At 35.4% G+C, this 16519-nt stretch overlaps 1 protein-coding gene across 2 annotated transcripts in view; it reads left to right on the top strand.

Annotated features, from left to right (window-relative positions):
* Positions 1 to 16519, top strand: part of LOC149558863 (putative phosphoribosylformylglycinamidine synthase, chloroplastic/mitochondrial) — a 300036-nt gene that overhangs the window by 95844 nt on the left and 187673 nt on the right. For both annotated transcript variants that reach the window (XR_016365078.1, XM_089832878.1), the window contains exons 8-11: positions 6022 to 6090; positions 6187 to 6294; positions 6447 to 6559; positions 6767 to 6893. Coding sequence is in view for 1 of the 2 variants with exons in the window: in XM_089832878.1 (XP_089689004.1) it covers positions 6022 to 6090; positions 6187 to 6294; positions 6447 to 6559; positions 6767 to 6893 (417 nt within the window). In the remaining variant the exon portion in view is untranslated. The remainder of the gene's footprint in view (positions 1 to 6021; positions 6091 to 6186; positions 6295 to 6446; positions 6560 to 6766; positions 6894 to 16519) is intronic.

Raw genomic sequence — 16519 nt, 5'->3', positions numbered from 1 at the left:
TCCTCGCAGCCCATTCATGTTCAATAGAAAATAAAATCATTTGTTGTGTAATTTATTTTGTTCATTGTTCGTGCCTATGTATGCATGAACATGCCATTTGCTATACACTATTATAAAGCTGTTGTTGCCGGTAAAATTTAGAATTTGAATTTGAATTGTTAGGGCCATCCCCATAGTTCTTGCAGTGCCTAAAGTGTAGGAGATTCAATTCTCTCAAGTAGTTATAAATTTTAATTGTAGGAATTTATAGATTATTAGAGATTATTGAATGTGCATCGGAGACAAACAACTAACAAGTTAGTTCTCCCCACTAGAGTTGAATTAAGTGATGAGTTCATCTTTTGAAATTTGTTACTTTTTACTGTGTTAGTAATAGTAAGCTCACATTTATCGGAGCATTGGCTATGTTTAGGCTCTGTTGATTGAAGTTTATTTCAAGAAGGAAAATCAATTCGTACTCTCAAATCTATAAATACTTTTCATCAACTAGGAACTTGGGAAATTTCAAATCACAATAATCGTTTTCTGGTGCAGATGGTTTCAGAATTGTTCTATATAAACTTTATTTTCTACAAGGAAATTTGATGATTATGTAATGTCTACTAATTGGGTATACCAATTATCGTGCTAAATACAAGTGGCAACATTATTATTATTATCATTATTTTTTATCCAATTTAGATCTTGAAAACACTTTCTGTAATTTTCCTGGCATTGCCATTGTGGTATGTGTTTTTCAATTGCAACAATCAATTATATTTATATGGAGAATGAGTTATGAATAGACATTTCTCTTCAAGGACATGTCCATTCATAATAATAGTCATTATGTATATATATGTGTGTGTGTGCGCGTGTGTGTGTGTGTACATCTCACATATATTCACTAGAATTTATCCAACATAAGCTACAAAACATCAAGACTCCCTCTTAGTTGGGGGGGATAAACACATGGTTAGGTATTACCTCAATGTAATATAAGAGTATTGGTGATAAAAAGATATTCAACATTTTGATATCATAAGTATTGGCCTCTAGAATATCAACATATGATATTCACCAAATACTTAAAATATTAATAAGGTATACACACACACATTGTCAATTATGCTTACCATATCAATAGCCATGGTCTTTTTAAGGAACTTATCCACCATGCAAGTATTCTTCTATTGTGATATGCTTAGATATCACAATAGAAGACCATGGTCTGTTTAAGGAACTTAATCCACCATGCAAGTAATCTTCTATTGTAATCTTCTAAGACATCACAATAGAAGGCCATGGTCTGTTTAGGGAGATTAATCCACCATGCAAGATATCATCTATCATGATCTACTTATACATTATAAGATGTCCATCATAATAGATGGCAATGGTCTATTTAAGGAACTTAATCCACCATGCAAGTAATCTTCTATTGTAATCTTCTTAGACATCACAATAGAAGGCCATGGTTTGTTTAAGGAGATTAATCCACCATGCAAGATATCATCTATCATGATCTACTTATACAATATAAGATGTTCATCATTATAGATGACAATGTTTTATTTAAGGAACTTAATCCACCATGCAAGTTTACAATCAATTATGATCTATTTCAGACATCATAAAATGTCTATCACAATAGAAGGTTAACTTTTCTAAAGATCGCCACCTTTCAATAACTTCTATTAGATACAAGTGATAATTGTTTAGAAGTTGTCACTTTCTCATGATGTACATAGGGGTTAGGCCAAAATAGTCATGAAGTATATGAATCACAATCCTCTTGACTATTACAATTTATTGATCACTGGAGAATCCATCTCCACTTGGTCTACTCCCTTTGAATCAATACGACTGAGATCACTGAATGTTGACTTAACCATTTCCTCTATCTGCTCACTTTCCTTGCAAAAACATTCTCGAAGGAAAGGATCAAGGAAAATAATTCTTTTGCTTATGTAGAAATACAAATAAGAGTGAGACTACAATATTTAGATATGTAAAATACTCAAGGATAATAAATACTTGTCTATCATTTTATTTAATCTTTCATAATTGTTAGACTTTATTGTAGTAAAAAACAATTATTAATTATATCACTAAAAGAAATCATCTGGTAGTGTTTACTCAAATGAAGATTTCATTCTCACATCCTAACACTGTCAGAATTTAAATCCATCTCCTTTATAAGTTTTATACGGATTTTATTAGACCCCCTAGGAATATAGCACCAAAGATTATATAAAATGTAAATATAACTTCAAAGACTATAAATTAATATTCCTAATATGTACCTTTATACTTCTATTTAAGTAACAAATACATATTTTTATATAATCACCTACATCACGGATCTAAGAAATCTTATTTAATATTTATAAAATAATTATGAAAGAATATTAATAATACAATTTACCTTTTGTTTACCTCAAACTGCATAGAGGGTCCTCGATCCTCATTATGGGCCGTACCTTAAGGAGTCTTTGTCACTTCCATTAATACCATTTGGCATCCCTTTGGTGCTCCTTATATTTGTTGGCTATTGGATTATTATGTAATCCACGACCATTTTGAATTGACAAGACTCAAAATATAGAAAACAAACGATATCACGTCGCCACATGAGATAGACGATTTGCCAATTGTAGCCATTTTTTAATATGAATGTGCAGAGAAGAGATGATAAATATTCACACTTCCCACAGTTTGCCAAGAGTTCTTCACTGACTATTTTATGCTCGATGTGCTATGTAATATGATCGGATAGAATGCAATTTGGTATCAATTTGTGCCACGTAAGAGTTTGCAATGCTTGCAGATTTGGTGGGATCGACAGAGAATACCTTGCGAATGATTGAAGAATGCATGTGGTTTCAATAAGAAATCACTGGGAGCTTGCCTTTGGATCTCCACTACCTCGGTTATGGATTGTGCCCAAGGTAGAGTGTTTTCAAACCACTAGATGCTATGTTCATTTTTTATTACATTTGCAAGTGGCCTTGAACCATGTTATTTTTTGGGGATCGCTGCAAATGTAATGGCATTGCTGTTGTGGTATGTGTTTTTCAATTGCAGCAATCAATTATATTTATATGGAGAATGAGTTATGAATAGACATGTCTCTTCAAGGACATGTCCATTCATAATAATAATCATTATTATTTATGTACATCTCACATATATATATTCACTAGAATTTATCTGATAGAAGCTACAAAACATCAACACACTGCTTTGATCCTCGCTTTGTGGATGCCTCTCCTATAGTTTGATCTTCTCACATCTTTTCACTTGGCAATGGACACACCCCTTCAGAAAGAGCGAACTGTTTTGAGATATATATTCCACTAAGAAATAAGGCAGACATTTGTATTTAGCAGAATGATATACCCCAATTAGGGGACATTACAGATTAGTCGTCCTTTGTTTTACCTTTCTGCATAGTGAAACATAGTTTCCCTGTGGCAAAAATTAGGACCATTTGTTGGCAAGTCTTTCTCCATCAAGTTACTTCGTGGATAAACAATATCATGCCTCTTTACATGACATAATATATCAGGTTTAACAAAAAATACTGTGTATCCCTTTGGAGCCAGTGGAGTTTTCGAAAAGACTAGACTGGATATCTAAACCTGATTTTTTTTGTTTTTAGTTCCATGTTATGAAGGCTAATGACTGAAAGGTCTTTGCAATGGTGGTATTCAATGTGGATTCCAAAATAACTGTAATCAAATTCTTAAAAATTCTTAATTGGCCTAAACAAATAATGAGATTTTGAGATGTAGCTCGAAGTCTCAAACTTTTATTGGATGTTGTTGATGTCAGTTTTGTACCACTACATAACATATAGCAATTGAACACTTGATATGGGATATCAAACACTCAATTCCTCTCTTGAAAAGTTAATACTCATGAAGACATGAGAATAATTCCAATGTTCCTTACACTTGTGGATACTAACTCAATTATCGATGTGATTTGCTGGTAATCACGTAGGCGGCCTTATGCTGTTCATTCAAGGATGACTTGGACTTCTGATGTGATGGTGATGATATTGTATGAGTGCTAGATGATGTTGATGGTGGTGGTGATGGTGGAGGGTGTAGCGCCAGTTAATGTTGATTGCGCGAGGAGGCAATAATGCTTCTAATGACTTTTACCTTCCTAACTTTCTAGAATGATATCCGACTACTCAACTACCTACTATTCTACTCCTACTCCTATGAATGGAAAGATTAGCAAATGGACGAGGATCAAATCTGATGAAAGCTAACCAGCGGCTTTACCTCCATCGATGCAATGATTCAAGGGAAAATGATTAGATTACCACACAAGGCTTCCTAACAAGCCGCTAGGATGCTAGTGGACTAGTTTATAGATCCCTATCAAACATCCACTAATATCACCATGCAACTATATATCTACTCTTACTCTTACTAACTTTCTTGAAACAAAATGTACTTTAACAACTTCAAAGGAAATCTAACTCTAACTATTGGAAGTAGAAACCATGCAATAACACCAAATGTTCATAATCACCATGCAAGTCACAACAATGATAAAGAGAGGCAATTTTGGTATCATCTTAGCGACAATTTTCTCTGACCCTTTACAAATGAGAGCAAATGGCCTTATATAGAGGCCAAAATTACAATCAACAGTAGAGATTAAGAGGCAAAACCAACGATCTAGATTGGATCCTAGAAACCCTAATTAGGGTTGCCACCCCATTGGCCAATGAGAAAACACGACCTCATCAATAGACCAATGAAAATAAGGAAAAGTGGCAACCAATGAGAAGGCACCAAAATGGCAGCCAATTAGAATCAAACACCTATCCTACCTAAGAAGAAGGAGAATTTGCCACTTGGGCTTACATCAAATGATTTTCTAATATAGTTCTACCCTTTTCTTTCATCTTTTTAGCCAAAGTGCTGAACTTGGCTAGCTTGTCGTTGACTTCCTTCATGGGAGGGCAAGCCAAAATCTATTTTCAATATTAATTCACCATTTAAAAAAAAATATTTTTAGAATCTTCAAGGCAATTTTAACCAATTTAATGCAAAATTTTGCAATTAAGCCCACTTTCAATTTTGCAGTGCAATTTTAATATTTAACCAAAATAAATCATTTTTCTAGCATTCCAAAATCAAATTTTCCAATTAAATTTCACTATCACAATTTTCTTTTTCACCAAATTTAAAAAAAAAAAATTCCTAAGTAGTTAGATCTAAAAAAATTCATTTTGAAAATGCTCAAGTCTATACAATTATATCCAATTTTCAAAATTTTCTAAGTCCAATTTTTTTTTGCAAATTTATCTTGCCGAATATTGTTCTAACCATCGAAAATGTTGTCCTTGAAATTTGCTTGGCCTAAGGATAAAATTACAAGTTCCGGAAAATCAAGTTAAGACCGGGTGGCAAAATAAATCCAACCACATCTCTCTTGGCCCGAAGGCGCCCAAAGTGTAAAATTTTCAAATCAAAAACTTTTGGACAACTCCGAAAAAATTGCTAAGGCAACCAAAAAAAAGGGGTTCCCCAAAATTTTGGGGTGATGGTGTGAAAACCTCACAACAGATGTGACAAAGTAATTGTTGAGGAGAACTTGGTTATGATTGTGCACTAATAACTATACATTGTGATTCTTCTTTCTGATCTCCCGTTAATCACTCTTTGCTAGATTGGGAAACTAAAGGAGGTTTAAAAGCCTGCCCATATCTGAAGAATAGAATTACATTGCACATCTCTTACCTTATTGGCATAGTGCTGTCTGCCATGCACATTTACTAACTTGCATTACAACTATTTTGTGGGTGTAATGTTTTAGTGTTTGTTTTCTTCACATCAGTAAAGAAAATTAAAATGTAAATAAATGATAGACTAAAAATAGTCTTTTGTTGTGCTTTTTATTCAATCGATGAAATTAAGGCTGCCTATTTAAGTGAACTGTAAATTTTTTAATTCTTAATGTCTTATGGTCTTTAGATTTGTACTATCTGACAGTACATTTGTGCTAATGTTGAAGAAAGGAAGGAAAGCTTTGGAAGAGATAAACAAACAAATGGGCCTTGCTTTTGATGATTTTGACTTGGAGGTAATCTTGATCCTTAATAGTTCTATCATGGAAAATCTCATTTGTATATTTTCTTTGAGGGTGTATGTTTCATTGAGAATCTTGTTTTGGCTGCAGTATTACACAAAGCTTTTCCGAGATGATATAAAACGCAACCCTACCAATGTTGAACTCTTTGATATCGCACAATCTAACAGTGAGCATAGTAGACATTGGTTTTTTAAGGTATGTACTATGAAGAACAGCTAGTTTGCTTCTTACCTTTGCTTAATGGCAGATTTAGCACCTGTGAGTTGTGAATGATATTCTTTTGGTTACTATGCCCTATGTAAATTAACTTTTGGGAGTTTCATTAATGCTTCATCACTTTTTATCAGGGGGAGCTAGTTATTGATGGGCAACCTGTTCCTGACACTTTAATGAGCATTGTCAAGGATACTCTTGAAGCAAATATAAACAATTCTGTTATTGGATTTAAAGATAATTCAAGGTATATTATATGATTTGCTCAGATTTTGTCCCTGGATATAGTGCCACTTGCGTCTTGGTTTGCTGTACCTTCTATTGGATTTCAATTCAGGCCCTTTTAAATTTTTTTTTTTTGCTTTGAAGTATTTGTTTAACAAATTATTTTCATGATCCTTGAGTATAAATGATGATATTCTGATTTACAAAGTTTGGTGTGATCAAATATCAGTGCAATCAAAGGTTTTCCAGTTGAAGCATTGCTTCCAGTATCACCAGGTTCAACATCTCCATTAAGTACTGTTCATCGTGACTTCGATATTCTTTTCACTGCGGAGACACATAATTTCCCTTGTGCGGTATGCTCTTTTAACTTTTCTCTATGAGTATCATAGTGTCAGTTAGCAAGAGTTTTCTAAATTTGTGTCTTTATCTTACATGCTTCAGTAGAGTTCATTCAGAAATAATGTTGGTTGTACTCTCGTAAGTTATTTTTATTTCATTCTTGTAAGTTATTCTTAATAAATTGACTTTAAAGCCAAATGCTGGTTCTCATTATCAAGGGTTGCATTTGTCTTTTTTAATGTAATGTCATTGGAAGATTTCGTGTTTAAGATCATATATATATTTCTATGGTGCTGTATTATTTATGTAAGAACTCTGTTTGGCTTTTTGGGGGGCATATTTTCAATTGTAAGGTATCAGACAAACATGTATTGGCATATGGTGGAGAATCTCAGTTTTTTGTAAGGTCTGATTTTGAGGAATCTCAGTGAATATAGAGAACCATAAAGTTAGAAGCATTGTTTGTCTCATTAGTTCACATATTTTGGGGCCCCTATATTTTTGTGCTATGCATAAGAATTGGGGCAGGACTTTTACAATCTATACACTACTGGATGGGTGCAAAATGTTGTCTTGCTGCTAGAATATATCCATCTTAGCTGCTTAAGAGATGCCATTCCAAATCATTCTTTTGAGGGGAAATTGTGTTTTTATGGTAAACATGCTCATTGCTCATTACTAATGAATTTGGATAATGAGAAAATTAACCATCTACATTCAGAATTCAAGTCAAGTAAGCGAATTCAAGCAAATTATTTTCTGGAGTATCTTAAAGTAACAGTTGTAAAATTGTTGAGCATGGCATTGACAATAGTAGCAAAAACATTTCTTGCGATTAAATTAACTATTTAAGGATAAGTTTTTTCAATTAAATGGGGAAATATCTGGGAAAATGTGGACAAGGGTTAGTATGAGATAGAATTGGATCGGGGTTAGTGAAAATGAGAAAATATTGTTATTTTGTGGTCAGAAGTGTAAATTCTGGTAAAAAGTTGAGTTTGATCAATTGCGATGAAAATTTCAAAATTTGAATATAATCAGCATGGAGGCTGAGTACTTATTAGTCATGATATTTCCTCAATTTCTGTACCCATAGTTTTAACTTTAGACAATTCAAAGAGAATTCTCTACAATGGCTCCACATACTGATAAATCCACATACTACAGATATTAAACTTGTTTTTAATGGTTCTTGCTGGAAGAAGAAATGACGATGACACAATATAGAGTGATGTAACTAAACCTTACTGGAAATACAGCATATTGATTCTTTTCAAGGATTGATTCATGATTTAGATACTCTGCTATTGATTAATATGCGCACCAATGTATCTTTACTGTGATTGACTGATCTGAAAACATGGAGGATAAATGCAAATCAATGCCTTGACTTCAATGCAATAGAATGACATTCTAATGACATTTTAATGTGGTTAGATTCAACTAATTATGAAACAGTGCCATCTCAGCCCGGTGATGAAAGGAGAACAAACATACAAGATGCATATCTAAAGATAGTGAGATATATATACATAGCAAAGTGAAACCGACTTAATTCCATAATTGAATCATCCTTCGTAATATTGTTATCAATTCCTAGACTTGACTTCCAGAGGAGGGTGACCCTCTTCATTGTGATGAAAGCTTTCTGAGCAATTCCCCAAAAGTGAAAAATTGCAGAGCCATTATTTTGAGCTTCCAAAATGCAAGCAACTCATGACTCCAAATGAACAAATCCTCCAAGAAAAATGTAGCTTTCCATAATTGAATCATGCCTCGTAATATTGTTATCAATTCCTAGACTTGGCTTCCAGAGGAGGGCGACCCTCTTCATTGTGATGAAAGCTTTTTGAGCGATTCACCAAACTGAAAAATTGCAGAGCCAATATTTTGAGCTTCCAAAATGCAAGCAACTCATGACTCCAAATGAACGAATCCTCCAAGAAAAATGTAGCTTGGACAATATCAATTAGTCCTTGCCATTTGGTGGCAAGAGGAGCAACAAAGCCAAAGAATCTAAGGTGAGTATAATTTTCTAGTTAGATTGACTATGATGGCCAATTGATGATGATAACAATAATAATATCAAGTCTCCAAATGTGCTGAAATGTAATAATGTATTTTCATACATATTATTTAGTTGTATGTATATAACTGAGTGCATACAATGTTAGGGACTTGGTGCCAATTTGCACTTTTCGTACTTATTGCTAAATCTATTAAGATAATATCTTATACTTTCTATAATAGTCAACTACTTGTCTGTAGTCCGTCTTTCAATCTAGATAGGAATGTTTTCGATCCTGTCTCTTTTGTTTTCAGTGCAGATAGGAATGTTTTCTATCTTGTCTCTAGTTTTGTTTCTAATTCCGTCTTCAGTCTAAGAAACAACGTCCTTGTAATTCTTTATAAGGAACACATTTGTTCCTCTGTTAATCAATCAATCATCCGGAAATCCGTTAATCTACCAATTGTTGAATCTTGTAACATGGTATCAGAGCAAATACTCCAAAAAAATTTCGAATTTTTTTTAATAATTTCTATTGAAATTATTTGTTAAGTTTTTTTTTCGAAATTACTTCTGGTTTTTCACAAACAACCCGGCTAGGATTTCTGTTCGCACACCCAATCACTGCTAGGGTTTTTGTTTGGCATCCGTTTTTTGAAAAAGTGCGGGTTTTGGCATCTAGTTTTTCTCTGAAAATCGCGACCAACAAATCAGTGGTGGTATTTGGCGTATTTGGGTTTTTCTGCAGATCCGATTTGGAGATAGTTCTGCGTTTTTTAACCTGCATTTTGACTTGCGTTTTGGCGCCGTTTGATCCTGAATGGAGTTTGGTTTACCACCAATCTTCATTCTCCCCGCCGTCAAAACCCTAACGCCTGTATTCTGATAAAAAACGGCCAATTTTTTGGATTGATATGATATGATAGATTTTAATGACGTCCACGAGACTAAAGTAGTCTATGGGACCCATGCAATCGCCCTCCCGAGTCAGGAGCCAAACTAGTCAGTTGCAAAGTTTTGGTTAACTTGTCTCTTCTTCTCTGAATTTTGATAATCAACTCCGCTGTTCTCTTCACTTGATCTTCCTCAAATAAATAGTTGAAGTCCTTGTTCTGCAGAATTTTTGTATAATCAGATCTGATGTCGTTGTAAGCCAAGCATTCCATGACAAAGTGTTGCTCTGTCTCCACTGTTCCCATATTGTAGAATAAACATGTTCTGTCTGCCCACTCTTCCTTTGGAACTTGCCATCTACCAGTTTCACATCGCAGGTGATGTGAACTAGTTCTAATTTGTGCCATCAACATTTTTGCTTTCCAGTTAATAGGTGCCCTTATATAGGCCTTTTCATCATGACTAGAAGTGGGATTAAATTCTTTAATGTAATAAGATTTTTTCCTCCCTATGTGTCTTGTCCACAGAATATTGCGAAATTTTTCATTGACAAACTTTTTTATTTCTTTAATGTTATCCGGGCAAGCTTGGATGTTGATATCCCATTTTTGCATCCATTTGTCATTTTGTTTCATCCATGTGCTTTTCCGCCTCACAAGTTTTTCCTCTATTACCAACTTGGGCCAACGATGTGTTTCTAGACCTTGGGTTTTCTTTAAATAGCTTAGCATTCGGATCAATGCGACAGCTTCTAATGGAAAGGAACCCACCTCCGCCAAAAGGATTTCATACAGAACTGTGGTCTTGACTTTAAGATTGCATGTGATAAAGTGTTTTTGAATTCTTTCTACTTGCCGCCATTTCTGTTTGGACATACTACCGCCCCACACTTCACATCCGTATAGAATAACCGGAGTGACCAGCAAACCAAACAGAGTTTTCATGGTCGTCCAATCCCATAATTCTGCGTTCCTGCACTTGTTTTGTAAAGAGTATAACACCTTCCAGCCCCCTTGGATCCTTTTCGATCTACAAGTATCCCAGTTGAGTTTGTTATGAAAATCGATGCCCAAGTATTTGTACTCTTCCACAATCTCAAGGGGGCTATTTTCAAACAGAAACTTGTCTTGTATGCCCCTATTCTTCTTTAGTGAGAAGATCATAATTTTGGTTTTGCTAGTGTTAACTTGCATTCCTACATCATGGCAAAAAAATTCTAGTGCTTTCAAGTGCTCTTTCAAACCTTTAGCTGTTCTAGCAAGAATTATGAGATCATCTGCATATAAGAGCAATCTTATCACAAAGTGGGCCAGCTGCACCCCCTCACCGTTAGTCTTGTTTATCCACTCTTCTAACTTGTCAATATAAAGCCCGAATAGTGTTGGAGAAAGCGGACACCCTTGCTTAACCCCGATGTTGCTGTCAAAATCTTCTGATATCCCTTCTGTCGTTCTGATTTTAGCTTTGACCTGCTCATATAATCTGTAAACCGCTGACCTAAGTTCTTTAGGGACATCCAACTCTACCATTCTATCCCATAGTTTATTACGTGGCACTGTGTCGAAAGCTTTTTTAAAGTCCACGAAACAACAAAAAGCCTCGTTCCCCGGAGTGTCCCAAACTTTCTCTATCAAATGCCTGAGAGTGATGCCGTGATCTATAGTAGAGTGTTTTGGTCTAAAGCCTGCTTGCCCTTTTGCACGTTTGCCTTCTGTTTCAGCCCAGTTGCTGATTTTTTGTTCTACCAAACTACTAAATAACTTGCCAAATAGTGGATTGATCATGATGGTTCGATAATTAGAAGGATTGTTTATATCTCCACTTTTGTGGAGTGGGATCACCACACTTGTAGTCCATTTTACAGGGAAACCTTCTCTATTGACACTGTTGAAAATCTTAGTGATGTGTGGTGTGAGGATTTCAGCACCCCATTTTAAGTATTCCGCTTGTAGCCCATCTATATCTTGCGCTTTACCAACAGCTAACCTCCTGATGCCTTGAATAATATCATTTTCACTGAATAACTCCCCTGTAGTCTCTGTTTCCATGGTACTATGCTCTCTTAGATCACATTCGTAGAGAGTCTTGGCATATTCCAGCCATTTGGTTCCTGTTATGTTATTCACCATCTGAGTTTTTCTCTGCTGAAGCTCTTTCCAAAATTTTCTAGGGTTGTTTTTACCAAGATTAATCAACTCTATTCTTCTCTTGTTCACATACTCTTCTTTCTTCTTTTTAATCAGTTGATTATACTCTTTTCTACTTTCTTTGTTCATGTTCATGTTCTTTTTCCAATTCCTTTTTGCCATTTCGCACTCCTCATCAAACCAAGGATTGGCCGGAAAAGTGTTCTTGGCTTCTTTTGTGGCCCTCGATCTTTTACACTCCTCCAATGCTTTAATGATAGTAAGAACAAGATTATCCTTGTCCATGAAATGTTGTTTTTCAGACTCTAGATGGTTTCCCGGAACCCTAGATAGCCGCAAAAGAGAGTCTTGAAAAGTATTATGGTTTTCTTGTGTCATTAAAACTTTGCCAGTCGGAATCATCTTCCTCTTCTGTAAAAGTTTTGGAACAATATGTTGATCTTTAAAGTGAGTAGTCACCCTTATCAAGATGGGGTTATGATCAGATTTTAACTCCATGGGGCAATCTTCTATCTCAAAGTTAATTATCTTTGCGACATAGTCTTGCGAGCATATAACATAATCAACAACACTTTGTCCATTGTGTCTTTTGCATGTGATGCCTCTTGATTTAGGCCACTTTTCCATACCATTGCATATAACCATGTTGTATAGGCAGCATAAGCCTAGTAATTCAGCACCAAAATGATTAATCTTTCCCATGCTATCCTGTGAAGATCTTTCCCATTTTTGTGTCCCTTCTTCTTCGAGCCAAACTGGATCTCTGCTTTCATTGTAACTCTCCTTAAGATTGAGAGTTTGGTTGTTTGCTGTTCTAGCATTGAAATCCCCTATTAACATTATTTCCCCTAAAGAGCTAAAGGCTGTTATGTCTTTTTTTAGCGCAACGAATGGATCTTCTCGATCCAATCTATGTTTTTTATATATTTTTGAGCCTTTTGGAGCGAAGTAACATATAGCCACCCTTGTAGAAATCTGATTCTCTGTTATTTTTATCCAAATATACTGCTTGTTTACATCTTCTTTCTCTAAGTTTACAAATCTGCTCCAAGTTTCTTTTATTAGAACGGTGATGCCTCCATGCCCCTTACCATTATCTATCTTTTCATTCCACAGTGATACCTTCTTATACCCTTCAAAATCTGGAACTCTACATCCATCATGTTCATGAGTCTCGGTAAGCATAATGATGTCATTATCTTTAGCTATCGGCCCTAACCTAGGTCCTCTTCTCCAAGGATAACCTCTACAATTCCAGCTAACTATAGTTAAATGTTCCTGGGTGGGCCCGAGTTCCTATTTATTGCGTGTGATTTTGTCGCTGATTTGGGCTTTGCCATCTTGTAGCCACGCCCACTTGCCTTTTCCTCTTGCTGTTTTCACTTTTTCCCATTCCTTCCTCCTTTCTTCTTGCTGAGTTACAGTGAGGTCATCATCAAGATATATGTGTGTGCCTCTAAGAAACTTCCTCTTGCTGAAAATGTTATTTTTATCTCCTATATTCTTCATTGTCACTCTAACATGTCTATCTTTGCTTCCTCTAATCCATTTTCCGATTCTTTGAGCTTGTATGGTTGTTCCATGCCAGTCTAATTGGTCTTTAAAGAAGTCTTTAACTAAATCCGTTGTTTTCTCCTGTTCTCCATAGTCTCGTAGCCCTTTGACAACGATATTTGTTGCTTTCTCATTTCTTTCTTTTTCCTCTCTAATCTGTCTCCGAACTTGTTTTTCTATGTTGGCAATAGGAGTGTTTGCTGGCCCCTTTACTATGTTGGCCCATGATCTAACTTCTTCAATCTGTTCTCTGAGTTGATTCTCTTTTATTTCCATATTGGCCATGGCATCTTGTATATTTTTCATTTGCGAGTTTTTGTCTGCTTCTGTAGCCTCTCCTTCTCCCATAGTACTTGCTGCTGTCCTCTTTTCCCCTATTTCTTTCTTTAACAATATTAATTCATACTCTCCTTTTTCCATATTAAATTGCAATTTTTGAATTTGTTCTCTAAGTGACTTGACCTCCGCTGCCAGCTTCCAGTTATCTTCAGTAACTCTTTTCATTGTGATACTTTCTATTTGGTTCCTCTCCTCAAGTGCCCACACCCTTTCCTTCATAGCTACTAAATCGTTCACAAAAATGTCTGGATACCACGTCATAGGTGTCCTTGTGGGGCTGTAATTATTCGGTAGCCCCCATCCTCCACTGTGTCTATCACCTGAGAATTATCTGGCTTCCCTTTACCGTTAATATCTCTGGTATTATCAAACTGCTTAATTGTTTTAGAGATTTCAGTCGGCCTCAGACTTTGTTCTCCCTCCCTTGTGCCGTCTAGGGTTTGTGGAATCGGTTTCGGAAGTAAAGCTGCTAACTTCCCTCTTTTTGCATTTTTAAACTTTCGTATCTTTCTCCGCCTAATTATTCTTTTATATTGTTTGGCATTCACATAGATGTAGTTGCCTCCTGTGAGTGGTCCGCTGGCTTGTGATAAGCTCAAAGTGTTTGTGGATAAATTACCATTTGTCCCTCCAAGATTGAATGAACTCGTGTGTCCGGTTGAGGGTTCTGGAATAATGAGGAAGCTCCCTCGATTCCACTTGATGATGCTGCTGTGCATTAAACTATCTCCGTATTGATTGAAAACACCATTTTGACCTCCATGGTTGCCGACTGGATTTTTTGCCCGAAACCCTAATTTTTGTGGTCGGAATTTTCTTTGTTTTTCCAATCGTTGGTGAGTTTTTCAAGAGCTCAACTGGGTTGTCGTCCATTTTTTCTGGGTGCCTCATTTTTTGTGCCTCAATTTTTGAGCCATTGGATTCAAAAACTGATAGCATATTCCTTCTGGATTTTTCAAGCTCTCTGTTATTGATGATTAGCTACCGCAGATTCCTTCCGGCAAGTTAGCTGCAGAAATTTGGAAATATTTGAAGGAGTTGCATGAAACAACAACACAAGTTGTCGAGCTTCCTGATCAAGGCGAAGTTGCATTTTTCGCCTTCTGAATCTGTTTTTTTTTTTTTTCCTGGGTTTGTTATTTTCTCCTCAAAAATCATTTCAAGTTGTCTGTAATACGCAAGGTTGCGTGAGATTTTGGGTTTTACCGTTTTTTCCACAAAAACAAAGTTTTGTAATTGCAACCTATTTTGAGTCATATCACTCTTCTAGCAAAGCTTCGTGGTTTCAGCATTCTGTAGATCCAGGGAGGGTCTTAGTTATCACAAAATGTTCCGACATCTGTACGTTGACCATTAAGGGATGGTATTAAGATAATATCTTATACTTTCTATAATAGTCAACTACTTGTCTGTAGTTCGTCTTTCAATCTAGATAGGAATGTTTCCTATCCTGTCTCTTTTGTCTTTAGTGCAGATAGGAATGTTTCCTATCCTGCCTCTAGTTTTGTTTCTAATTCTGTCTTCAGTCTACGTTGTTTCTAAAAAGAAACAACGTCCTTGTAATTCTTTATAAGGAACACATTTGTTCCTCTGTTAATCAATCAATCATTCGGAAATTTGTTAATCTGCCAATTATTGAATCTTGTAACAAAATCATCATAGATACATTCAGATAGTCATTTTAGAATGCGACTATATGCATGCATGTACGCATGGTTATGTAATTAGCATTCATATATTTAATGATCATCGGCATACACGAATACATTTATTTATAACTATATACATTGATAAATAGGGGTCCAGTGCACAACAATTAATTAGAGGGGTCAATATTCTTTATTGAACACCGTATGAAAACAGACAACAAACTATATAACCAAGGCAACACCCAACCCAGACCCGGTGTCCAATCATTCAGTTATGGTTCCTGCTGGGATGGCATTTCTGACCTTCTTCATGTGTAATGTCCCCATTCCTGATCACTTTTTCTTTGCTGTTATTCTTCAAAATTTGACTAATAGCATTTTATTGTCCTTTCCTTTTTAGCTTGGGATGAATATTCTCCATACTTCATTGAAAAGATTACCTTGATTCTTTAGAATTGTATCCTTGCTTTTCAATTGTATGAAACTTAAATTCTGACACTGATTACAACACCATATTTATATGTGTAACATGGGCATTTTGTTAAACACTTGCCAAACACTTGTAAGCTCTTATCATTCTGAAGCTTTAATTTCTTAGAGACCTTAAATCAAACTCTTAATGTCTTCACTAAACAAGGAGATTACTATTCTGACTCGAAATCATGAGTAGTCTTTATGAGAGACTTAATAGAAATCCACCCCATGAAATATATAACATGATCCTATATATATATATATATTCATTTGTATATAGGCTAGTGTGAGTAATCAGATTTCAAAACTCTATCAGGCTGACAACATCATAGAGAAGATAATAACAAACTCGAGTACCAACTTCATAGATATAACTACTCTCACCAAATATAATATTTTAGCGTGCTCATAATGCAGAGAATCAGATTTGTAGTGTGCGGAATCTGCTTTCCTTCTAGGTAAGATGATTGTTATTAGAATCCTTCCACAGTTCTGTCTGATCGCTGAAAGATAACTAAGATTTTTTCCTTGGTGTCTTTCTACTAATAATGTCTCTAACACTCCCCTCATCCATT

Source organism: Cupressus sempervirens, chromosome 5, assembly GCF_028749045.1.
Source record: "Cupressus sempervirens isolate cs-2001-9-10 chromosome 5, ASM2874904v1, whole genome shotgun sequence".
Taxonomy (NCBI): domain Eukaryota; kingdom Viridiplantae; phylum Streptophyta; class Pinopsida; order Cupressales; family Cupressaceae; genus Cupressus; species Cupressus sempervirens.
This window is presented reverse-complemented; position numbering and strand designations above follow the sequence as displayed.